This window comes from Carettochelys insculpta, chromosome 3 (genome assembly GCF_033958435.1).
Source record: "Carettochelys insculpta isolate YL-2023 chromosome 3, ASM3395843v1, whole genome shotgun sequence".
Lineage (NCBI taxonomy): Eukaryota > Metazoa > Chordata > Testudines > Carettochelyidae > Carettochelys > Carettochelys insculpta.
In genome coordinates this window covers 36,274,454-36,300,830 of record NC_134139.1, presented here as the reverse complement: position 1 = coordinate 36,300,830, position 26,377 = coordinate 36,274,454, and the positions used below count along the sequence as shown (strand labels likewise).

Sequence of the window (26,377 nt, the reverse complement as noted above, 5' to 3'; positions counted from 1 at the left end):
GCCCAACCAGCTGAGGCAGCTGTCAGACGGCGAAGTTGGTGAATTGGAAAGAAAGCTGATTCCTCTAGAGTCATGTACCCGTAAGAACTAATATATGTTGCTACTCCCCTTTCCACCAAGTCAGTGAACCCTTTCTGCAAAAGTCCTTAAGCCAGACCCACCACCCAAGTAACCTCTTATTCCCAGGGTGGCATGGACAGTGGAGGGGACATAACTCAGTGGAGAGAGAAGGAATGGCTTCGTACACGCTCTCCTCCTACTGCCCAAACCACACTCCTACACAACACTCCCTAACCTCCCATTCCCTGAAGTTTTGTTCCCTGTACCATGTGTCCCCAAATTTGTGATTTTGGAAATCAGGTCTTCCTAATTGTTGAAGGTTCTTCTTTGAGTGATTGCTCGTGTCCATTCTATATTAGATACATGTGCTCAACTCATGCACTGATTCCAGAAGCTTTTCCTGCCCATATTCTGCCTGAAGCTTCGTAATACAGCTGAGAGGAGGCATCTGCATGCCCTGGATGTGTGGAGGGTCCTGGAAAGTCAATGTAGCTCTTTGTGCTGCTGCTGATTGTGTTAAAGGGCCTGCTGATATCTTTGCAGCAAATCTCCAAATGGATCACCTTGTGCATACAAATCTGCTATGAGCTGGCAAGGGTCCCTCCTACTCAGGTTGGCTAGGTCAGTGCGGGAGAGAGAGCTCAGTGATTTGAGCATTGGCCTGCTAAACCCAGGGTTGTGAGCTCAATCCTTGAGGAAGCCATTTAGGGATAGAGGCAAATAGATGTCAGGGATGGTGCTTGGTTCTGCTAAGAGGACTGGACTAAATGACCTCCCAAGGTCCCTTCCAGCTCTAGGAGATGTGTATCTCCAATTACCTTATTGTACCAGGGCTCAGGTATCCTCTGCAGCCTCCTCGGCACATCTGTCAAGCCATGACCTGATCTTCAGTCCACACATTCGCATCTTGCAGCAGGCCAGAGATGACACAGCATTTGGCTACAGTCAACATGACAATGAACTCCTGCCAGCCTCTATAGGTACAGCATGGAGTCACCTAATGCAAAATGGTCAGGAGTAAGCACTGAAAGAAGAACAAAAAGTTATCTATTCCATAGTGGGTGTTCTCCCAGATGTGCCACTCATGTCCATCCACCTATCAAATGATATGGTATGGTAGGAATTTAATCAGAGAGCCATTTACACAAAAACTTAGGGTATCATAGGAGTTTGGAAAGGAAACAGTCCCTTTGCTGGTCTTAATCTTTTTTAGTAGAGAGAGGGCTGGACAAGTCCCCCAAGCATGCAATTGGTGCCAGTTTCCCTACACATGCAGACAAATGCCTTCGACTGTTGGCACTTTATTCCCACACCAATGGGCAAGTTGACCTTATCTCTTCCCCAGCACCACTCCAGGTAGCAACTTTTTGTTATTTGCTGTTTTGAAACTTTGCATTTAAGAAAATAAGTATATAAAATATATAGCTAAATGGAGTCCCCATTTTGCATCATTGTTCCAATGTTTATTGCTTACCTTATCAGGGAAAATGTCTGAATGCTCACGTATGCATAGTCATTATCTTATTACTGTTCAGGATGATGATTACAAAAGCATTTTTGCTTATTCTAGATGTTATACACATTGTTGCAGTAACAGTATTATATGATATCATTTTTGCATTTTGTAAATCCTCTTCTGGTTGATAATTTATCACGTACATTCCATGAACAACACTTTGTAGGTAAGACACTATCTTTTCTCCCAAGATTATGTATGTATATTCATAGAATCATAGAACACTAAAACTGGAAGGGACCTAGAGAGGTCATTGAGTCTGGTCCCCTGCCCTCATGGCAGGACCAAGCACCTTCTAGACTAGCAACGAAGGGTCCTGTGGCACCTTATAGACTAACAGAAAAGTTTTGAGCATCAGCTTTCGTGAGCACAGACTCACTTCATCAGATGCTGGTCTTGGAAATCTGCAGGGCCAGGTATACACAGGAGATCCACTTCCTGGACACCACGGTGCTCATACACGATGGCCACATCAATAACACCCTGTACCATAAACCCACTGACCGCTACGCCTACCTTCATGCCTCCAGCTTCCATCCCAGACACACCACACGGTCCATTGTCTACAGCCAAGCACTAAGATATAACCGCATTTGCTCCAACCCCTCCGACAGAGACAAACACCTACAGGATCTCTACCAAGCATTTTTGAAACTGCAATACCCACCTGAGGAAGTGAAAAAATAGATCAACAGAGCCAGACGTGTGCCACAAAGCCTCTTACTACAGGACAAGCCCAAGAGAGAAACCAACAGAACACCACTAGCCATCACCTACAGTCCTCAGCTAAAACCTCTACAGTGCTTCATCAGGGATTTACAACCCATCCTGGACAATGATCCTCCACTTTCACAGGCCTTGGGAGGCAGACCAGTCCTTGGCCACAGACAACCTGCCAACCTGAAGGAAATCCTACCCAGCAACTATACACCGCACCACAGTCACTCTAACTCAGGGACCCATCCATGCAACAAACCTCATTGCCAGCTCTGCCCCCATATCTACACCAGCAACACAGTTACAGGCCCTAACCAGATCAGCCACACCATCGTGGGTTCATTCAGCTGCACATCTACCAATATAATTTATGCCATCATGTGCCAGCAATGCCCCTCTGCTATATACATCGGACAAACTGGACAGTCTCTACGTAAAAGAATAAACGCACACAAATCAGATATCAGAAATGGCAATATACAAAAACCCGTAGGAGAGCACTTCAGTCTCCCAGGCCACACAGTAGCAGACTTAAAAGTAGCTATCCTACAGCAAAAAAATTTCAGGACCAGACTCCAAAGAGAAATTTCTGAGCTACAATTCATCTGCAAATTCGACACCCTCAGCTCAGGCTTAAACAAAGACTGCGAATGACTGGCTAAATACCAAAGCAGCTTCCCCTCCCTTGGTGTTCACACCTCCAGATCAACTGCTGGTAGTAAACCTCACCCTTCCTGACTGAGCTAACCTTGTTTTCCCCAGCCTTGCTCTGGCTTATTTATACCTGGCCCTGCAGATTTCCAAGACCAGCATCTGATGAAGTGAGTCTGTGCTCACGAAAGCTCATGCTCAAGACCTTTCTGTTAGTCTATAAGGTGCCACAGGACCCTTTGTTGCTGTTACAGATCCAGACTAACATGGCTACCCCTCTGATACTTCTAGACCAGGTGTGACTAACGTGGTTTGCAGGCAAGAATCCAACCCGTGAAGCCTTTTTATCTGATCTTCGAAGCCTTTTCCCATGGCAGCAGCACCATTTTACCCAAGTCAGCCAAAGTGAGAGTGTTACACAGGGTGTAGTCAGGCTGGGGCAAGGGTCAGCAGCCTGCAGCTCCAGAACCACTTGCGGCTCTCAGCCCTGCCATGGCTGAAATAATGGAACAAAAAGAGCAATTTTTCTCTCTCTTCCTTGTAGCCCTTTGTTAGGTACTTTGAAAACTGCTATCATGTCCCGTCTCAGCCTTCTTTTTTCTAAACTAAACAAGTCCAGTTCTTTCAGCCATATCTTATGTTCTCTAGACCTTTGATAATTCTTGTTGCTCTTCTCTGGAGCTTCTTCAGTTTCTCCACATCTTCCTTGAACTGTGGTGGCCAGATTTGGACACAGTACTCTAACTGAGGCCTAATCAGTGCTGAGTAGAGTGGCAGAATGACTTCTCATGTTTTGCTCATGATACTCCCGTTAATGCATCCCAGAATCGTGTAAATTTTCTATATGTATGAAGCTGATTGTTCCTTCCTAAGTGGAGTGCTTTACTAATATTAGTAATATTTAATTACTGATTTAAAATACTTTGACTCGTCTAGAGGAATTCAACTCTTAACAGTTTTCACTGAATGTTTCTGTTCTTGGAGACATGTTGTAATGGGAGAAATAACCACTCCTCCAAAAAACACTCTTTTTTAATGCTTGTGTTATCATTTGATATTGTTCAGTTAACTAAAGAGCTAAATGCTATCTTTTAAAAAATGAAACATTTTTTTCCTTTTGGTATGTGTGGTGCTTCGTTGTTAGTTCCATTCGTTATAAATCATTTCATGTTTGCTGAGTCCCTAGTTGTTGATAGGTGAACTGCAACTCCTGATTTCAGAATGATCTTGCCAGAGTTTGTATATAATGATGATGCAGTGCAGGTGTCATAGCTGAAAGAAGACAGCTTTGCTTTCATAAGTGAGGTTCAAACTCACCAAAAGTTACAAAAACATGTTTGTTTATTTCTGACTATGGTGTGCAAATGTGGCACTGAGTTTCTATGCTTACTATCAAGTTGCCATTGGCGTCATGTTTATTTACTTATTTTTTTAAATAAAGGACATTTTGAAGGTTTGATTGTTGGAGAACAATCGTAAACTAGAGTTTCTACAGTTTTTGATTTAGTGTATTTGAAAACTGTACAACTTTACAATGGCTTTTCATCAATAAATATGAAACTAGTGGATACAGTATGGAAAGCCTGTGTAGTTTGGTGATACACAACTCCCTACAAGTGGTATTACAAAAAGTCTGATGGCATTGCAGCTCTGTTTTTCTGTAGCTAGGAGACCCTGAGATAGATATGGGAAAATGGGGCAGGATGTTTTTCACTTCAGCAGCTGTTGTCAAAGTCCAAGTTTTGAGGGCTTCAAGGAGAAGAAGAATTAGGGACAGTCTCTGATGGTCTTGGGACTATTAACATACATCGTTTTCCCCTCCTGTGGTAACATCACTAGGATAACTGATGTTCTGAGAAGAGGAATACAGTAAAATGTATCGTTTTAATATTATGAACAAGTCTGTTAATAGAACAGTGTTTTAACATTGTGTCTAGACCTTGCAGCAAAGTATGTGTAGGCGTTTTGGCTCTGGGATTGCAGGAATGAAGCCTATGTCTTTTTTATTTTTTTAAATCAAGTAAAGCAGATATTCAGTTGATAGTAAAACAACAAGTTAATTACTTTAATTACTTCAGGCTGATCTTCTCTCATCTGGAACTCTCTCGTCCGGCATGATTTTAGTTAGCATGGGTGTAGCCAAGTTTCCCCTGGTCCCATAAAGTTTATTTACAGCCACCAGTCCTGGGTCTGAATGCCCTTTGCTGTTACTTAGCTGTAATTTACTGCTAAATAGCTTCTAAGAGCCGAGAAAGAAGTGGAGGTGTTGGTAATGTGCTGGACAATATTGATCTCCTGTTGTACGGCAAATTCTCTCATTTGGTGTCACTCAGGTCCCTAGGGTGCCAGACTAGAGAGGTTCAACCTGTACAAAATTGAAACAGATTTCTTATGCAATTTTAATATATGACCTGTAAATTCAAATAAAATCTAGAATGTTTTTAACACAGATGTCATTAATACACATACTATTTCATTGACGTTAAAAGATCACAACAATTTTAAAAGTGATTGTACTTTTCTGATTAAGTTGAAGAAAAGATAGAAATCTCATTAACAGGGGCTAGTTCTAAGTAATTTCCATTTGAAGAATAAGCATGCATGGGTTTTATGCTATCTCTAGATTGAGAGGCTCATTTTGAGTGAATTCAAAACTGCTGGTGTGAAGGAATATGCTGAAATTGGTTTGCTCTTAAAATCAGTTTTCAAGTAATTTACGTTTCATTAGCTAAAAGGTTATTATGATTGTAAGATAATTGTCTTTCTTTTTTGTATTGTGAAAAGTGCACATAATAGAAAAGTAGATTGAGGATGTAGCTTCTCCATTATCCAAAACTAGCACATTTTTCTGCATGAATAGTAGAGGGTCATTTTGCTAGTGGTGGTTTTCTTCTACAGAGTTGTTTTGAAGAAGGGTTAAAGCTAGGAACTGAGGAGTCAAAATAAATATTTTCACAGCAGTCTACAACTTTTTGTTTTCTTTTTGGATTTAGGTTTTTTACTTGCTGGGGTCCTACTTGGAATCTAAACATCGGATTAATTCAGACCTTCAGCAGGGGCTGCTTGACATCATCACTTGTATAAAAGCCAAAGTGTGGTTGGCTAAGAGGTATGTTCAAAGATCGTATATGCAAAAAGTTATCAACGACTACTAATAAATACATGGAAGAACTGGAGGGCGCTACTTTTCTGTTTGTTTTTGCAAAGTTATTGACATAAGTTATTCAGAAATATACAGACATTTGAGTTCTGTTAAAAAGTATCAATTCTTTTGGTCTTTGCTTTTTTTCCACCCAAAAATAAAGGAAAATTATTGTTAATTTGCTTTCCTCACACACATTGGTGTTTTTAGCTTTATCAGTCTCTTCTGTACATATGAAAGAGTTTAGTATCATTTACACACAGCAAAGATACAGAAATCCAAATGCAGTCATCTCAAATACTCGGTGATCAATACTTGCATTTAGATTACACCAGAAGAAGAACAGCAAGAACATTTTGAAGAAAGTATGAAGACGGCTGTTATGTTAAATATATGGTAATATATACTGTATGCTCAGTAGCATACTGTTCTTATCTTCTCTGGTTAGCCTTCTCCCAAAAAAATGTAAAAAATGTGTCACAACATGCAACTGCCAGATCTTTTGCAGGCTTTGACCACCCAAATGTCAACAATGCAAGACAATTCTGCACATTCTTCTTAGAGTTTGCTGCAGAAGAATGTTGAGGTGGCTAGCATAAAGGAAAAAAAGAAAAGAGCATATTATTACAAAATTTCCCTGAGCATGTGTGATGTTAAAAAACAATTGTACACTCATTCTGTTTGCCAAAGTCAGTAGCAAGCTACCTGCATAAAATAAACTAAGTGCATACCTCACCTTAACTACATCTACACTAGCCCAAAACTTCGAAATGGCCATGAAGTTTGCTAATGAAGCACTGAAATACATATTCAGTGCCTCATTAGAATGCCGGCGGCCACAGCACTTCAAAATTGACGTGTCTTATCCAGATGGGGGTCCTTTTTGAAAGGACCCCAGCAACTTTGAAATCCCCTTATTCCTATATGCTGTTAGGAATAAGGGGATTTTGAAGTTGCCAGGGTCCTATCGAAAAGGACCCCCATCTGGACGAGCTGTGTGGTGGCAAGCTGTGCCAATTTGGAAGTGCCGCAGCTGCCAGCATTCTAATGAGGCGCTGAATATGTATTTCAGCACTTTATTAGCCATGCAAATGGCCATTTTGAAGTTTTGTGCTAGTGTAGACACGGCCCTCGACAAAAGAGATGGAACTTGCATGGGTCTTAATTGTGTAGTCTTCGTATTTTAAACAGTTTACATGCTCCCATAGACTCTTTGTAATAGTAGTAGTAGGAGGAGGAGGCATCCTTCAGTCTGCATAGACTATGGATCGCGCCCTTTATACTTTCAATTGAGGACTTCATTTACAGCATCTACTGTGACTATGAAGACCCACACGAGAGTGATAGTCCTTGCTGCATCTCTTGCAGATGTGGTGGGTTTCTGGCAAGTCCTTAGTGTGCTTTCTGTGCGCTCGCTTCTCCTCTGCTAGCTGTCTGATCCTCATCTCGCCCTTCTGAAGGCCCTTGTGTAACCTCTGCCAACATCTGCTGCGGTCGTCTGCTAGTTCTTCCCAGTTGTCCAGCTTGATGTCTACCTCTCTGAGGTCTGTCTTGCAGACATCTTCGTAGCGCAACTGGGGGCATCCAGGAGGTCTTTTGCCAGAGGCTAGCTCACCATACAGGATGTCTTTTGGAATCCTTCCATCATTCATCCTGTGGATGTGGCCAAGCCAGCGGAGCCGATGCTGCCTGAGGAGGGTGTGCATGGTTGGGATTCCAGCTTGCTCGAGGACGGCGGTGTTGGTCACTCTGTCCTTCCATGATATTTCAAGGATTCGCCTGAGGCAGCGCAAGTGGAAGACGTTCAGCCTCTTTTCCTGGCGGGCATACAGGGTCCAAGTCTCGCTGCCATAAAGGAGGGTGCTGAGGATGCAGGCTCTGTAGACTTGCATGTTGGTGTGAGTGTACAGCTTGTTGTTATTCCGCACTCTCTTGCTGAGTCTGGACAGAGTTGTGGCTGCTTTTCCGATCCTCCTGTTTAGCTCAGTGTCCAACGACAGGGTGTCAGTGATGGTGGACCCACGGTAAATGAACTCGTGGACGACCTCTAACGTACAGTTGTCAATGCTGATTGATGGGGATTCAGCAACATCCTGACCGAGTACGTTTGTCTTCTTTAGGCTGATGGTAAGTCCAAAGTCCTTGCACGCTTTGGAGAACTGATCCAGCAGTTTTTGAAGCTGGTCTTCTGTGTGAGACACTACAGCAGCATCGTCTGCGAACAGCAGGTCTCTGATGAGGACTTCCCGCACCTTAGACTTAGCTTTCAGCCTTGCAAGATTAAAGAGTTTCCCATCAGATCTTGTGTGCAGCAAGATGCCCTCTGTTGAAGATCCAAAGGCGTGTTTAAGGAGGAGTGCGAAGAAGATCCCGAACAATGTCGGAGCAAGCACGCATCCTTGTTTGACGCCGCTCCTGATTCTGAAAGCGTCCGATAATGCGCCGGCATATTGGATGGTTCCTCTCATGTCTTTGTGGAACAACTGGATCATCTTGAGTAACCGTGGAGGACAGCCTATCTTGTGGAGCAGTTTGAACAGACCACCCCTGCTGACCAAGTCAAAGGCCTTGGTCAGGTTGATGAAGGCTATGTAGAGTGGCTTCCTCTGCTCCCTGCACTTCTCCTGCAGCTGCCTTAGAGAGAAGACCATGTGAACGGTAGACCTCTCTGCGCGGAATCCGCACTGCGATTCGGGGTACACCCTCTCAGCAATCTTCTGGAGTCTGCCAAGGATGACGCGAGCGAACAGTTTACCAGTGACGCTTAAGAGGGATATTCAACGGTAGTTGTTGCAGTCGCTTCTGTCTCCTTTGTTCTTATACAACGTTACAATGTTAGCGTCGCGCATATCCTGTGGAACCTCACCCTCTTTCCAGCACAGGCACAGTAGCTCATGTAGGGGTTCCAGGAGTGTGTCCGCGGCACAGTTGATTACCTCTGGTGGTATACCATCCTGGCCAGGGGCCTTTCCTGCTGCAATGCTGTCGATGGCTCTCTTCAGTTCATTCACACTCAGTTCCTGATCCAGTTCATCCATTACTGGTAGGAGCTCGATGGCATCGAGGGCTGTGTCAACCACAACGTTCTCGCGTGAGTACAGCTCGGAGTAGTGCTCAACCCAGCGCTCCATCTGTTTGGCTTTGTCAGCTATGACTTCACCAGATTTGGATTTCAGAGGTGCCATCTTGTTCTGGGTGGGTCCTAATGCCTTCTTCATACCCTCGTACATTCCTCTGAGATTACCAAAGTCAGCACAGGTCTGGAAGCTGCTGCATAGCTGGAGCCAGTGGTTGTTGGCACAGTGCCTGGCTGTCTGCTGTACTGTTCTTCTGGCCGCTCTAAGTGCTTACTGGGTACTCTGGCTCAGTGAGCGTTTGTACTCCAGGAGTGCAGCGCGCTTCTTTTCAATGACTGGAATCGTCCCATCGGAGTTAGCTTCGAGCCAGTCGTTTGTGTTTCTAGCTCTTCTTCCAAACACCGACAAGGCCGTGTTGTAAACTGTATCCCTCAGATGTTGCCATTTGGATGTCACATCAGCGCCCCCAGGGCCGCTGCACAGATTTTCCTGGAGGGTCTCTCTGAACTTTTCAGCTTTCTCCGAGTTTGCCGTCTTTCTGGCATCAATGCGGGGCCTTCCAGCAGGTTTAGAGCGGTACAGCTTCTTGGGTCTCAGCTTGAGCTTGGAGGAAACTAGCGAGTGATCTGTATCACAGTCAGCACTATGATAGCTGCGTGTCAGAAGGATGTTTTTGAGGTTATTACGCCTAGCGATGACCATGTCTAGTTGATGCCCGTGCTTCAAGCGTGGGTGTCTCCACGACACTCTGTGCTGTGGCTTCGTTTGGAAGAATGTGTTTGTGATGCACAGATTGTGGTACGCGCACAGTTCAAGGAGACGCTGTCCATTGTCATTCATTTTTCCCACACTGAAGTGTCCTAAGCAGGAAGGCCATGAGGCCCAATCAGCTCCAACTCTTGCACTGAAGTCATCCAAGATGTACAGTTGTTCACGAGCAGGTATTTGCACTACAGCAGCACCAAGCACGTCATAGAACTTGTCTTTTACTTCTGGTGTGGCGTACAGGGTTGGAGCATAAGCGCTGATCAGGTGGACAGGACCGGCGTAAGTTTGAAGTGTGATCCGAAGAAGTCTTTCTGATCTGTCCATGACTAAATCCACCATTTGCAGAAGGGTGTTTCTGACAGCAAAGTCAACACCATGCTCTCTGGGTTCTTCTTGGGCTTTACCCTGCCAGAAAAAGGTGTAGTCCTTTTCCTTTAGAGATCCCGAATCTGCGAGTCACGTCTCTTGCAATGCAGCGATATTAACTCGGAGCCTCTTCAGTTCCTCGTTGATGACAGCGGTCTTTCGGGTGTCACTGATGGCCTGAAGATCTTCAGTCAAGCCGGTCAGCATGGTCCGCACATTCCAGCAAGCAAGCTTAAATTGTTGATGTTTCTCATTTCTTGTTGATTTTCTTATTGGTTTGCCTGGTGCCCAAATTTCAGTCACCTGTCAGGTTCAGGAACCTTAAGCCTCACGCACCCAGCAAGGCAGGTGAACTGTGGTGGGACGCTACCCTATTGGCTGGGGGCTGCCCAGCTTGAGGCGGGCAGTGACTGTCCAGTGAGATGCGAGGATCTCTCCCACTGTCGAAGGCAACTCCTGGCGCTTGTTCTCTATGCCAATCGAGCAAGAGCTTATAAGCAGTATGCGTTGCCTCCTGTGTTGATGCAACGCTGTTCAGCGATGCCGGAGTACCTCTCCAGGCACAAGCGTGGACACTTATTATGGAGACTCTGGGCTGCCCAGACACCAGTGTCCCCCTCTCGGCTTTACTGATATAGTCCAAAGGAGAGGATAACCTCCACGTCTGGTACCAGCTCAGGTGCAGAAGTTGCCGGGACAGTGCCAGAAGTTGACACCGAACCGCCTTCGGACTCCACTCCGGATTTTCTGTCAGGGTTTACTCCGTTAGCCTTGCTCCTTCCCAGGATAACCCACAAGGCAGTGGGGTGTGGAGAATGTGGTTAAGGATCCCACTACTTCATACCTCCCTGTCACCACGAGTCACCATAGCTCCCTGTGGAGCAATGACCTTATATCCCCGGGACCCTCCTCCCCACCTTTTGCCTCTGATAACAAGGTATGGTTTCATAAGCCAAGGCAAGAGGGGATAAACAGGGTCACCCAGAATAACTGTGGGAACAGTAACATCCTTTATGACAATGGCCAGAAGGTATATAAATGGGGTCCTAGCCTGTCTTTAAATATAGACTACTGACTGGCAAGAAACCCATCATCATGAACCAGCACAGGCCATGTTGCCATCAAAAAAATCAGCCTTTGTTGCATGTAAGGGCCTGCATAATAATGGAGTACCATAAACCCTCGAAATACAGGGCTTCAGTTTGTGTGTAACTCAATTTAATGCGAGTTAAGCACAACTTGAAGCTGCCCTGTGGCTATTAGCCTGCCTTGCTGCCTGTGCCTGCATCTGACAGCCGTGAGGCTGACTTCCCACAGCCATGCAGCTGACAGCCTTGTGGCTGGGGGAAGGCAAGGAGAAGCAGCCAGAAAACTGACCAGCCCTTGTGGACTGGTCAGTTTCCTGGCTCCAAGGAATGGAGGGGAGCCGGGAGCCAAACTGCCCCTGGTTCCCAGCTCCCCTCTACTGAGTGGAGCCAGGAAACTGACCAAGGCTGCTTCCCTGGCCAGTTTCCTGGTTCTGAAAGGGTAGGGGAGCCAGGAGCCAGGCTACTGCCTGGTTCCCAGCTCCTTTAAGCTCATGGCTGGTCAGTTTCCTGGGTCCTGCAAGTAGCGGGGAGATGGGAACTAGGGTGCAGCCTGGTTCCCAACTCCCCACCATTCTGGGAGCCAGGAAACTGACTAGCCCTGGCTGGCTGGTTAGTTTCTTGGCTCCTGCAAGGCCATAGGAGCTGCAGCCTGGTTTCTGCCTCCCCTGCCCCCCGACTTGTGCAAAAATTTGAGTTAAGCAACACACTTAACTCAAAGGTTTACTGTGCTACTCATTGTGGTTAAAGTATTCATGTGCTCCTTGTGGAAAAACTATTGGCACATGAATCCCTTCAGTGGCTCTGGCACTGTTTGGAAACCCCAGTCTCTCAAAGCCTACAGTTACTTCAGGAATATATTTCATGCTCACCATCTGGGAGTAAAAGCACATACCTGATTTTCTCAGAAGCCTCTGCCACAACTTTACATACAGTTGACTTTCCAATACCAAACTAGTTAGCAACCATCCTACAACAACTTGGTGTGGCCAGCTTCCTAACCTGCTTCTGGATTGAGAAGTTGTGTCTACACTACTGAGTTCTGTTGACAGAAGTCACTGTTGCCAGATATTTCCCAACAAAACTTCAGTATAAAGAACACGTCCACACATTGGACAGATGGTCTGCAGGGGAAAATAAGTGTTGGTCCATTGCAGTTAATGAGTGAGGATCTGGCTCTTTTTCACTCTGTTAATCTAGCTAAGCTGTCTATTTTATATGGTCCCTGTCACCATTTTCCTCTAACCTCTCTCAAGTATTTAAAAATAACAGTAGCAATCTCTTTGTAAATGTTTTCAGTAATACTGTATGATTAGAGCTGGGCAATGTTTTTTGTTTTTATGCCAGTTTTTCTTACCTCCAAAACTATTTGCAAATTTGACCATTTGAGGGTATGGGCGCTATTGATTCAAAGATTGCTTTGGCTAGTTCCTTAAGTACTCTGAGGTGAATTTCATCAGGTTCTGCTGACTTTAGTATGTGTAATGTATCTACATGTTCTGCAACATGTTCTTGCTCTGTTTTGCCTCCTTGTTGTTAATAATTTTTAGGCATCTGGTCACAATTAACCTTTTAGTGAAGAGTAAAGGAGTAAAAATGGAAACAAAACTAATCCAAAATACTGAAATGCTCTCTGAAGCAGAATTACCTTTCTCTGCACAGCTCTAGTCGTGTCTGCATGTCCTATAAAGAGAGAAGCAGAGGACAGCAAACCACTGCCTGTTTGGGTTGTATATCTAAGTACAAGATGCCCCCCGCCCCCAGTAACATATCAGATACCACAATGTGGTGACTTTTGGCAACCATGTTCTGTAATGGCAACTGGTATTTATTTACAATGGTTAAAAAAGGTAAAATCATGGGGAAATGATTTTTTTTTTTTTAGTTTTGTATTATCGCCAGTAGTTTCACATTCTAATGTGTTAAAATTAAATGATCGTATCAGCGCTCATGCTGCATGTTTCCTAGCAACTTGAGTTAAAATACACACTTCACTTTGGACTGGAGCCATTCTTCTTGAGAGTCTCATACAGTTATGATTCTGGAAGACAAAAGCAGATCTCAAAATTGTGAGGCCAGAGTGTGCTGTCACCTACTAACAGTACTTAGATGCATGCCTAATTGCTGCTCCAGAGCACATAGCTGTCAGAGGACTGTCTTTTATTTTTTTCCTTTTTGAGGCTGCAAATAGCAATATTATTTTCTAACCACTTAATTGATGAGCATAAAAGAACATGAGACATTATTGCATAAGTACTGTAACACTGTAATTTATTTTTAGGCAAAAGAATGTCTTCATGGAATAAAATGGGGGGAGGTCCCCACATGTCCCCCAAGAAGCTGATTTTTTTCCTCATGTGCCTCATTGGGTTTTTAGCAAGAATTTTCTGCCCATCATTAAACCAAACAAAGTGGGAGTTATTTTCATTGTGATGCAAGATACTAATATTTCACCTCATTTAAGATCTGGATTCTCTAGTTTTTCTATGTATTTGCTATTTTTTTAATAATATTTTTCAAACAGCTAAATATTTATCACTATTCTTTTTGGACAAATATTAAAATCAGGGTTTTTTTCCCAGATGAGTGAATTTGAGGCTTATTTTCTAGCTTTCTTAGTTTGAAAATTTTTATTCTTTTAAAATTTTCCCTCTGTTTTGTTTCTGTAGTTTACACTTTCTTGTTTACTACAGCATTTTTTCTTTTTCTAGGAAAGTATGTTATACATTTCACTCTTGCGATACACAACATCGTAACTTTCTTTCACATTAATGTTTGTTAAAATTATGTATATTTTTCCAACTATTGAAAGAACAGAATATTTGAAAAGAACAGAAATATGAAAATCTTGTTGAAAAGCTAAGGTTATCAAAAAGAATATTCTGATGAAAAGCAGTCAGAAATAATCAGTATTTCAAGCTCTTTTATGTGGGAGAAATCAGGAATAATAGGTTTTGCTTAACTGCGTGCCAACATGGTTAAAAGACCAAAAATAGGTGCCTTCTACTTCTACTATGTACTGTATTGTGGAGAAGTCAAGCAGCACTTTAAAGACTAGCAAAATAGTTTATTAGGTGAGCTTTCGTGGGACAGACCCACTTCTTCAGACCATATCCAGACCAGAACAGACTCAATATTTAAGGCACAGAGAACCAAAAACAATAAGCAAGGAGGACAGATCAGAAAAAGATAATCAAGGTGAGCAAATCAGAGAGTGGAGGGATGGGGGGGAAGATCAAGAATTAGATTGAGTCAAGTATGCAGACGAGCCCCTATAGTGACTCAGAAAGTTCCCATCACGATTTAAACCATGTGTTAATGTGCCGAATTTGAATATAAAAGTCAGTTCGTCCACTTCTCTTTCTAAAACGGAGCAATAATTTCTCTTCAGTAACACACATACCTTGAGGTCATTGACAGAATGCCCCATTCCATTAAAATGTTGACTAACTGGTTTGTGGATCTGGAGTGTTTTGATGTCTGTTTTTTGCCCTTTGACCCTTTGTCTAAGGGAGTTAGAAATCTGTCCAATATACAAAGCATCTGGGCATTGTTGGCATATGATGGCATATATGATGTTAGTAGAGGAGCATGAAAGTGCCCGTGATTCTGTGAGTAACCTCGTTAGGTCCAGTGATGGTATTTCCAGAGAAGATATGTGGACAAAGCTGGCAGCGGGCTTTGTTGCAGGGAAAGGTTCCAGGACTGGTGTTCCTGGGGTATAGACTGTGGCTGTTAGTAAGGATCCTCATGAGGCTGGGAGGTTGTCTGTAGGAAAGAACAGGCATGTCACCCAGGGCCTTCTGGAGTGTAGCATCCTGATTAAGAATAGGTTGTAGGTCTTTAATAATTCGTTGCAGTGGTCTGAGTTGGCGGCTGTAGGTGGTGACCAGTGGTGTTCTTGGCTTTTTTGGGCTGATCTTGGAGTAGCTGGTTTCTGGGTATGTGTCTGGCCCTGTCAATTTGTTTTTGTACTTCTCCTGGTGGGTAATTCAGGTTTATGAATATTTGGTAAAGTTCTTGTAGTTTTTGGTCTCTGTCAGTTGGATCGGAGTAAATGCGATTGTACCTAAGAGCTTGACTGTAAACAATGGATCTAGTCACGTGTGCAGGATGGAAACTAGAAGGGTGTAGATAAGTATAGCGATCAGTAGGTTTTCGGTACAGTGTGGTACTGATCAGGCCATCCTTGATTAGTACTGTAGTGTCCAGGAAATGTATCTCTTGCATGTTGTAATCGAGGCATAAGTTGATGGTGGGGTGTAGATTGTTAAAGTCTCTGTGGAATTCTTCTAGAGTCTCTGTACCATGGGTCCAAATCATAAAGATGTCATCAATGTATCTTAAGTAGAGGAGTGGTAATAGGGGACGAGAGCTGAGGAATCGTTGTTCCAGGTCAGCCATAAATATATTAGCATATTGTGGGGCCATGCGGGTGCCCATAGCAGTTCCACTAATCTGGAGGTATAAATTGTCCCCAAAAAAGAAGTGATTGTGTGTGAGAACAAAGTTACAGAGGTCAGACACCAGACTGGCTGTGGTGGCATCAGGGATGGTGTTCCTGATTGCTTGTAATCCGTGTATTGTAGAGAGTTTGTTTGTTTGATCAAGAACTCCTATAAAACAGTAAGAGCTAGGACAACAACATTCGGAATGCAGCTCCCTCTTATCATAACTTAAAGCAGGGTAAGATTTGGTTGTGCCCAGAAAATGGGATGTGCCTGAAATGGGATTGCTTCTCAGAAAACCGTATACAAAACAGACAGTCATCAAATGAAGTATTGTCCTCAGTGTTGCCATAACTGAGCAAATGTTGAAAAAGATTGAACCAAGATGAGGCAGAAAAATAGGGTGAACCTGGAATAGGATTGCTGCTCAATAAATCTACAGAAAAGAGAAAAAACAAAGAAATTTGGAGTATCGCTCTGTTTTGACACAGCTAAATCAATACTTAATATTTGAAAACTAGCAGAAAATGTTGTTGGAAACCAAATTGACTATAGCCCTTTTTTTTTTTTTAAACATAGCAAATTGTAAGAGTTTATGGGGTGAACAAATAATGCACTTGATGGAATTCCCATATAAAAACATTTTAAAAAAAGGCAGAAAAAAATTTAACAATTCCCCTTCTTAAAGTATCTTTAATAAAAGCCAGGTTCCTAAAATAACACTGTATTTTTCAAAAATACAATTATTTTAAAAAAACACATACATTTTTTTCTTTACTTTCCAAGACACAAAAACAAATGAACCGAAAAAAAAACCCCACCCTTATCTGAGTTAAGGGCCCAAGCAATTCTGGATAAATCTGTTAGTTATAAATACAGAAAGATAAGTTATAAGTACAACCTGGAGCTGGTTAGTTGTTTTATATGGAAGCCATGGAAATATCTGTCTTGTTTCACTTGTGGCCTTTGGCAAGGCAAAAGATTGCTGTTGGAAGGTTTGTGAAACCTTCACTGCCCCAATTTGTTATAGGATGCAGTGTCTCTCAGTATATTTAGTTAGTTTTCTTAGCTCTTCTTGAGAGGAAAAATGAAGTTTCTCTTACTTCTTGCAAATATCTGAGTTTTCATGTTCAATCTTCTTTGCACATCAGTATATCACCTCGCATCACACACTAATGTATTGGTTTCTAACTAAAAATCTTCTTTGCTCATTTTCTGATCAAATAATTCCCCTGCTTAAATTCCTGTTACCCCTTCCTCTTCCACTGCATTAAGATCATGCTTATTACCATTTTTATAAGTTCTGTATGACTTTTCCCTCCCTCTACTTCCACACCTTTGCCTCATTTCATGTACCCGCTTCTCAAATAGAAGTTTTTCCCCTTTATGTATGAGGCACCTAGCACATTGAAAAATATACATGTATAACATTCTTGTCCAGGATACGTTTAATCCAACAGTGAAAAATTCAGAGCAGGCACAAACTCTGTACAATAACTATGTTCTTAGGCATAGCTCCTCTCCTGTACTCGACATATATGAGAATGCTATTTGGCAGCCTGTTAAATGATGTACCCAATTAATGTCTGATGCTGTATAAAAGTAGATGGATTTATGTCTGGGATGAATTTGAAGTAATGAATTTTTATAAGGCGTTAAGGGGAGCTGCATATGCTTCCCTGAAGAGAATGGAAAACATACAACAGAATGGTGGCCATGACAGAGAAGAAGAACATGACAAAAAAAGCCCATCCAGCATCTGGTCCAGTTCATCAAAGAGAGCTCAAAACGCTACATCTCTAATTTAAAAGAAAAAAAAATTCTAACTGAAAAAAAGAGAGATCTGAAAACACACATGCTCTCAATGGCCTCACAGTTAAAAAAGAGTTTTTGCAGCTTTTTTGTGAAACAGTAGTAGATTCCATGTTGTTTCCAGGAACATAAAGCAAAACATGCATGATAAATGAAAAAATGAATGAAATGCAGAAGCAAAATACTTCTGGTGGTGCACAAACTTCAAACAACTTCTTGAGTAATTTTCAAATTGGAGATACAGCATTCTCTGATGCAGTGTAAACAGCTTTTATGTAAAGGGTAAATCAGGCAAAGGGACCTTGTAAAGAACTGCTCCAAGAAAGTCCCACCATTGCAATAAATAGCCACATCTGTACACTGTCACTGGATGTGTTGTATTTATGTGCTGACATTCTTGAGTTTCCAGACACAAAACAAAAATTCTTTGTGTGGGCTGTGTGTTTCATCAATGTAGTGACACTTGATATTTCCAAATGCATTGCTTTTAACATGTCAGTCTGTTGTCCTTGGTGTTTGCTGAATTGATACATGGTTAACAGCATTAGTGTTTAAAAATTAATAATTAACACCTCATTATTAACACCTCATCGTGAGGATTGGAGGAGGATCACACCTCTTTTGGTGCTTTTATTTCAGTCTTTCATGTCTCCACAAGACAGGAGCCTACAGTATGAAGGTTGTCATTCTCAATCAGGAGGGCAAACATTTCTTGTAGTTTTGATCACTCTGTGTGTTTTTCTGTGATTGTGTGTGCTCTAGAAATTCTTTTAAGTAGTGTCCATCTTTCCACACCTGTAATGTTGCTATTCTTTTGCATGACTTTACTATAAAAAGCGAAGCAAACTTTATTTGAAAAAATATTTTCAGAGCTCCAAACTGAGAGAAACTAAGATTAATTTCGTATTCTATAAAGCTAGTCTACAATCACTACTGCGTAGGGGAGGTAAACAGAGAACAAAAATGAAAGGGGTTCCGACATTATTATGCATTCCAAAGCCAGCAGGATCAAAAGGCAATATTGCACATAAAGATTCTAAACCTAGCAATTCTGATTTACATTCACAGCGAGGGGCATATACTATGAAGGATACGTTTCCTGATTCACATGCCAATAAGTTTCTCTTGCTTTATACAAATTGCTTATTGTTATCCCAATTATATATTATTATGTAACTGCTGGCCTTGAATCTGTGCATAGAAATTTGAATGTGAGCCAATGAAAATAAAAAATTGCTTTATTTACATTTTCTTTGAAAACTTCCCCTGTATTTGTGAAACTTGGTGAAAGTTCTTTTCTTTTCTTTTCTTTTCTTTTCTGTTTGGCTTTGTTTGTTTTGGCCAGTGACTTCAACTCTTTCGAAATTATAATTTGAAAATGTAACTACAAACTATAGTTTCCCCAGTGATTTGCACAACCTTAATGGTATAAAATTGGCGATCCACTTAAGACTTATTTGGAAGGTCTAACCCAGCATTGGGGGATGTTTGTGTTTGTTATGGAGGGTGATATCTGCCATTTGCTTTCAAGTTTCTGATCCAGAATTCAACTATAGATATAAAGATGAATTTTAATTAGTCCAGAAATACTTTCCCAGGCAGAGAATAATGTCAAACTTGAGCTTGCTCTAGTGCTTTAAAATGAAATAATGCAGCTGAAGGTCTCATACCAATTTCAAGTATTTAAGGGTAGCCGAGTTAGTGTGTATCTGCAAAAACAACAAGAAGTCCTGTGGCACGTTAGAGACGAACAGATATTTTGGAGCATAAGCTTTCGTGGGCAAAGACCTGCTTGGTCAGATGCACGAGTCACTCATGCATCTGACCAAGCAGGTCTTTGCCCACAAAAGCTTATGCTCCAAAATATCTGTTCGTCTCTAAGGTGCCACAGGACTTCTTGTTGTTTTTTTTACCAATCACACTATTTCTTTACACTTTCTGTTCTGTTTCTTCCAGTCTTCCTAAGCTCCAAAACCTCTGATAAACCAGGGTGATTTAGTGGAGCCTTTATGACACTATTTATTTTCTTTTCTTCGTCATCAAATTATAAAAACATTCGTACAAGGCCTTGCCCTGGTTGAGTGATTATCTGTTGATCCCCAAGTTTACCTAGTTTTTGGAGGCCTCAAGAGACCTCTGCTTCCTTCAGAAAGTCCCACAATCTCTCTTGGCTTGTAACAAGCATCCTGTACAGATGTTAAGTGGCACAGAGAGGTGGTGAGTCCAATTCTCAGGAAATTGTTTGGGCTAACTTCAAACTGTCTTCCTGAATTATTAAACTACATTGGCTAATATTGAAATCAGTGTCAGTGAGAGCCCTATGAAGTCCCTTTTTCTCCCACATGGACAGACTACAATGCATCACACAAAGCTACTAATTTTGGCATGAGTTTTCCGGTGCCATCTGACATCCAGAAGTATCACAAAGGGACCACTTTTAGGCAAGCGCATTTTTCCTCCCTCAGATGTAAAAGTCCTGTCAAGCCTAAGCCCTGTGTCGATTTTAAGAACAGCTGCCTTCCCCATGGTTTGATTTGATTAGTCATTTGGACTGGATGCATGATTTATTTTTTCATGAATACTTAGGGGGTGAGAAAGAGAACCTAACTTTTCACCATTTGCTTATGGACAAAAATAAGGAATACTGATACTTTGTCCATACTTACGATTTTTGGCTAGAGACAATTTTTCTTTTAGGTTTTATTTATCATGCACAAGTCTATTTAGATAATTACCTTGGTAATGGAAAGGGCGTGGGACATTTTTATATTAAATAAAATTTAAGAGTGTAGTTGTGGTAGAAATCCATGAGACATGATTTTAAATTATACAGGATGTGCATCACAGAAATGTTTTGGGATAGGCCATCCAGTTATCGGGTGTTGCTGTGTAAAGTCAGTTTCATCATTGATCACAACGTTGAGAATCTTTGTAAGAGCCAGAGGAACGGTGAAATTGTTCACTTTTGGAAAACTGGGTTTTCCATTCTGTTTTGCTGGCTTATGTGCTAGGAATTTCAGTCACACATCCAAAGCACTGAAATGAACCAACAACAACAATTTGGCTCGCCCTAAGCTAATAAAATGCCATTCTCAAATCAGAACACACACACACACAACCACATATGATACTGTAGTGCTATTGTCACTTTTTCCCCCAAAAATTGTGTAAACCATGTTTGTTTTTCAGAAACAGAGAATAAAAACAGAACATTTGCTTTGGATCAAAACATTGTCTAAAAAGTGGCAATCCAGGCAGTTCTCTGCGGTCCAGCCTACCATCCACTGTATTTTAATTCAACTGCCTCCGAGCTATTGTCTTTTTCTCCTCAGATAATCAGATGGGACTCTTTTGCATCCATCACTTTGCTTCTTACTGTGCTCTGGAGGCATGTGAATGAGTCATTCTTTTTCCCCATGCATTCAGTGTGCTGTCTCTGAAAGGCTCCTAGCTTCTGCCAAACCAATATGTGAAAATTGAGAACACTGACACAATGCCAAGAACTGAAACTCGGCTGTGTAAATATTTGGATTTTGCTTAATCCATGTGTGTAAAAGCTATTTTTTAACAACTTTTAAAAATAGACATAGGCATATTAAAATTCTAATGGCTTCCTTTGGGCATTATTCTTAATGATATGCAGCTTTTCCGTGGGCAGGTCTTTGCACTTTAACACTGGAGTGTCTTTTGGTTTCTCTGTGTCATTTCACTTTCCTGGCTCACATGGATAAAATATCCATGTGCTGAAAGATGTATAACAGTTCATGAGTTTGTATACATAGATTGCACTTGTATTACAAATTATAAAACCTACTCATAAATTTATAGCTATGAAAATCATGATGATTTTACACTGCTGACATATTCTGAAGGAGCCATTAAAGCATTGTATTGATTCACTTCCCAATGAATTGCTCCATAGAACAAGGCAGTATTTACTGTGTGTGGTTTACTTATGAGCTGACAAAATGTAATAGATTCGTAATTCTCTGCATATGTAGCGGGAGCCAGCACCTCCATTCAGATGCAACTCAAAAGTACTGTGTTCTAAATTTGAACTTAGTGAGTAAAACCATTTGGGCTTTATTTGGCCATTTCAAACCAGTCTTTCCATTCTGTGGACTTATTTTCTTAAAGGAAACTAATTGTAATTGAATATCATTGTGCTTGTAGAAGAAAGGATGCTGTCTCTGCTCCCCGGTAGTCAGAGCACTCACCTGAGAGATGGGAGACCCAGGGTCAGTTCCTCCTTAGCATGATGTGGGAGAAAGGATTTGAACCCAAGCATCAGTCATTACAAGGAACTCAGCAGGCTGGAGAGAGAGCTCGAATGAATCTGTAGCTTTGTGGTTTGGTTACTTGCCTTGGAATTGGGAGACCCTCATTCAAATCCCCGTGTTTAATTATTTATACCAACCAAATAGCTTTAGCCGAGGAAGGAGAGAGGAACTACTGTAGACTATTCAGTAGCCCAGTGGCTAGGGTACTCTTCTGTAACGTTTGAGATTCAGTTCAGATCCCATTTTCATGTCAGTTAGAGGGTGCAACTGAACTCAGGGCTTCCACGTTCCAGCATTCCAGAGCCCTAAGCATTGGGCTAAAAGTTAGAAGGCAGGTTGCTGCTGCTTTACTTACCCCACAGCTTTTTTGGGGGGGTGAAGGGGGAAGTTGAGATTATTTGTCAAATTTACATTCAAATTCGGAACATTAACACATGGTTTAAATCGGGATGGGAACTTTCTGAGTCACTATAGGGGCTCGTCTGCATACTTAACTCAATCTAATTCTTGATCTTCCCCTCCACCCCTCCACTCTCTGATTTGCTCACCTTGATTATCTTTTTCCGATTTGTCCTCCTTGCTTACTGTTTTTGGTTCTCTGTGTCTTAAATATTGAGTCTGTTCTGGTCTGGATATGGTCTGAAGAAGTGGGTCTGTCCCACGGAAGCTCACCTCATAAACTATTTTGCTAGTCTTTAAAGTGCTACTTGACTGCTCTCAATTTTTTAGTGAATAAGTGATCTGAAAAAATGTGCCCCTCTCTCTCGCTCACTGTGTAGATAGATATTATAATTTCAAATTAGTAAGGAGAAATAAAGTAAAATTCCTTTAATCCAGCATGTCCGGGATCAGACAGGTGCCGGATTACCAAATTTTCTAGACTATTGGACATCACCATAACCCCCGCACCCTAGTTCAAACCCAACCCCATCGCGACGCACCGCCCCCACGTCCAGCTGTGGCTCACCACTCCTGTGCATCCCCAGCTGCTTCTCTACCCTGTGCGCCCGCAGTTTCTTCACCATGCCCACACTTCTCAGCTTCACCACCCCTGTGTCCCTTCAGCTTCTTTACCCCCTATGCATCTCCAGCTTCACCTCCCCCCGCATGCTCCGGCTGCAACCCCTACACTCTCCAACTCCAACCCCCCGCCACCCAGCAGCCCTAACCTACTGCAGGCTTTACTCCCCTGCCGGCCTACCATGGCCCCAACCCACCACCCAAACCCCATGACCTATGCGTATTTCAAAGTATGCATATCTCGGGGGATACCGGACCATCAGGATTTCCTGACCATCAGAGGCCAGATTGAAGGAATTTTACTGTACATGATGTTCTTCCAACAGGCAGGAAATGAACCTCAATTGTCAAAGCTGCAGTTCTGGTACTATGGCAACTCAAAGTTGGGAGCTGTTTTTACTTTTAGATACCAGGCTTCTCTCAGCTGATCCACATTGTGAAACATGTTGATATTCAGTCCTTCAGCTAGAATCTTAGGTTTATTGTAAAAATGGTGATATAAGTGGAATACAAAACAGAGAGTAACAACCACATAGTATTTGTTGCATCAGTTGCTAGTCATTTAGAAGAGGCTTTATCTCTTTTTGGTTGGAAAGGGAAGATTAATATAAGGAGAAAATAGCCCCTGTATATTCCAGTTGATTCTACTAGAACCAAAGGAAGTAGGAATTTTTCCTTCTTTTATTAAGCTGACAAAGTTTTTAAAGTATAATACCTTATGACACATCATAGGAATAATATATATAGCATGAAAATTTTACAGATCACAAAGGCAAATGTGTTTTAGGTTATATATGGTTCTTCTTCGAGTGTCCCCGTGGGTGCTCCACATTAGGTGTCGGGCTCGCCCGGCGCCGCAGATCGGATCTTCCAAGCAGTTTCTGCCGGCCCGCGCATGCGCCGGTGCGCGCCGCTCCCCCGCGCGCTCCCGGCCATGTGCGCGATCCGGTCCCCGCCAGTTCCTCTTAACCGCCGTCGGCTGCAGACGGAATCCAACTAGGCTAAGGCCAAGTAGTGTATTCATCGACTTTATCTGTTTTTTTCTTAAAGTTTTTTTCAGGCACTTAGGCTACTATAAGCTAGCCGGTTGTTATTTTGTAAAAAAAAAACAAAAAAACAACGAACAAGCTAGGAGAGGGACAGCTCAGCCAGTCCCAGTAACAAGCGCCGGAGGCCAGGAGCTAGGGCTATCAGCCCTCCTGCTAAGGCAGGCCATCGGACGGGGAAAACGGCACAAAGAAGGTGCTAAGTACCCACTTAAAAACTCAAAGACTCACCAACAATGTCCTCTTCAGGCTTTAAAACAAGAGAAAAAAAAAAAAAAAAAATGCTGCTTCTTGATAAGGCCCTCCAGCCAGAAGCGCCGGAGCGGCCGCAGCAGGAGGGACCCTCCGGGGCCCTTAAAAGGAAAGCTGCCTCCCTCACTCCATCAGCGCAGAAACGGAGGAAAGTATCTCCAGCCCGATCCCTGCCGGCAGCAACAGCGAGCGGGACGGGAGGAGCAAGCAGCCCCCAGCCGCAGCAACAGCTGATCGGCGGCGGCACGGAGAGCCACGTGGAAACGGCTCAGCCTCCAATACTCAGCCAGCCGCCCAGCACCGCAGGCAGGGCGGCGGCTAAGCAAACGCCGGTACCGGCGGCACCGCAGGCAGCGGCACCGACCCCCGGGGAACCGGCGGTGCAGAGCGCGCAGGCACGCAGCCTGCCGGCACCGGAGGACACCGCACATGCGGCATCGCCCTCGAGCGTGCCGAGCTCGGTGCGGACGGGGCCGGAATCCCCTGTATGCTCCCCAGCCCGATCCCTGCCGGCAGCAACAGCGAGCGGGACGGGAGGAGCGAGCAGCCCCCAGCCGCAGCAACAGCTGATCGGCGGCGGCACGGAGAGCCACGTGGAAGCAGCTCAGCCTCCGATAATCAGCCAGCCGCCCCGCACCGCAGGCAGGGCGGCGGCTAAACAAGCGCTGGTACCAGCGGCACCGCGGGCAGCGGCACCGACCCCTGGGGAACCGGCGGTGCAGAGCGCGCAGGCACGTAGCCTGCCGGCACTGGAGGACACCGCACGTGCGGCACCGCCCTTGAGCGTGCCGAGCTTGGTGTGGACGCCGGAATGCCCTGTATGCCCCCCAGCCCGATCCCTGCCGGCAGCAACAACGAGCGGGACGGGAGGAGCGAGCAGCCCCCAGCCGCAGCAACAGCTGATCGGCGGCGGCACGGAGAGCCACGTGCAAGCGGCTCACCCTTCGATAATCAGCCAGCCGCCCCGCACCATAGGCAGGGCGGCGGCTAAACAAGCGCCGGTACCACCGACCCCCGGAAAACCGGCGGTGCAGAGCGCGCAGGCACGCAGCCTGCCGGCACCGAAGGACACCGCACATGCGGCACCGACTTCGAGTGTGCCGAACTCGGTGCGGACGGGGCCGGGATCCCCTGTATGTCAGGGGCGGAGTTACCTCCTCAAGGGAGGGGGAAGACTGCACACAAGAGGAGGCATTGCAGCCCCTCTCCGCACAGGGCTGTGTAGTTGCTTTCTCACAGCCCTCCGCTATGTTGCAGACTCCAACTAGAAGGCAGGGGTCCCCCCCCCCTTGGCCTACCCGGAGCCCCCTTCTCCATTTCTGCAACCAGCCTCACCCTGGCTGGGACCACCTCTCCAGGGTCTCGACGGTCTCCCTCCCCCAGACGCAAAGGGTATGCACCAAGGGAGTGGTCTAGGTCACCTTCCCAAGACCAGTGCTTATACTGCCGTGGTCGCCCCTACCACGCAGGGCATAGACACCATCGGCAATCTACTAGGGAAAGATCCCTACGAACGATCTCGTACCCCCGAGGGCAATTGTGACCGGGGACAGAGACTTAAGCATCTCAGGGGGGACTGGTTATGGAACCCCGAGATTTTTCCTCGCACACCTCTAGTGAGAGGGTGTACCATCATCAGCAGGAACCGGAAGGGTCCAGAAAGACGTACCCCAGCGGTTCCTCGCTTTCCTCCCCGGATGAGGCTACGGCCCCGGGGGGCGTCCATCCTCCGGACGATCTCAAACAGTTCCAAGAGCTGTTTTACGAGGGTGGCCTTCACGCAAGGCTTCCAGACAGCAAAGGTGCAAGTGCAACACCATAAGCTCCTCAAAAATCTGAGACCTCCGGCCTCCTCCAAAATAGCAATACCGCTGATGACGCAATCTTGGAGTCTGCCACTATGATATGGCAGACTCCTGCGACTATTCCGCCTGTCCACAAAAGAGCGAAAATAAATAAATAAATAAATAAATAAATACTTCGTGCCCACGAAGGGCATGGAGTTCCTGTTCAGCCACCCACAACCAAATTCTTTGGTGGTGGAGTCGTCGCAACGTGGGGGAATAAACAAACATGCCAAAAAGCTAGAGCTGTTGGGCAGAAAGGTCTACTCCTCCTCCACGCTACTGTTGCCAAT

At 43.9% G+C, this 26,377-nt stretch overlaps 1 protein-coding gene across 3 annotated transcripts in view; it reads left to right on the top strand.

Annotated features, from left to right (window-relative positions):
- THADA (THADA armadillo repeat containing) overlaps positions 1–26,377 on the top strand; it is a 310,355-nt gene that overhangs the window by 184,564 nt on the left and 99,414 nt on the right. For all 3 annotated transcript variants that reach the window (XM_074989608.1, XM_074989609.1, XM_074989610.1), the window contains one exon: positions 5,938–6,053. In XM_074989608.1, the coding sequence (XP_074845709.1) occupies positions 5,938–6,053 (116 nt within the window). The remainder of the gene's footprint in view (positions 1–5,937; positions 6,054–26,377) is intronic.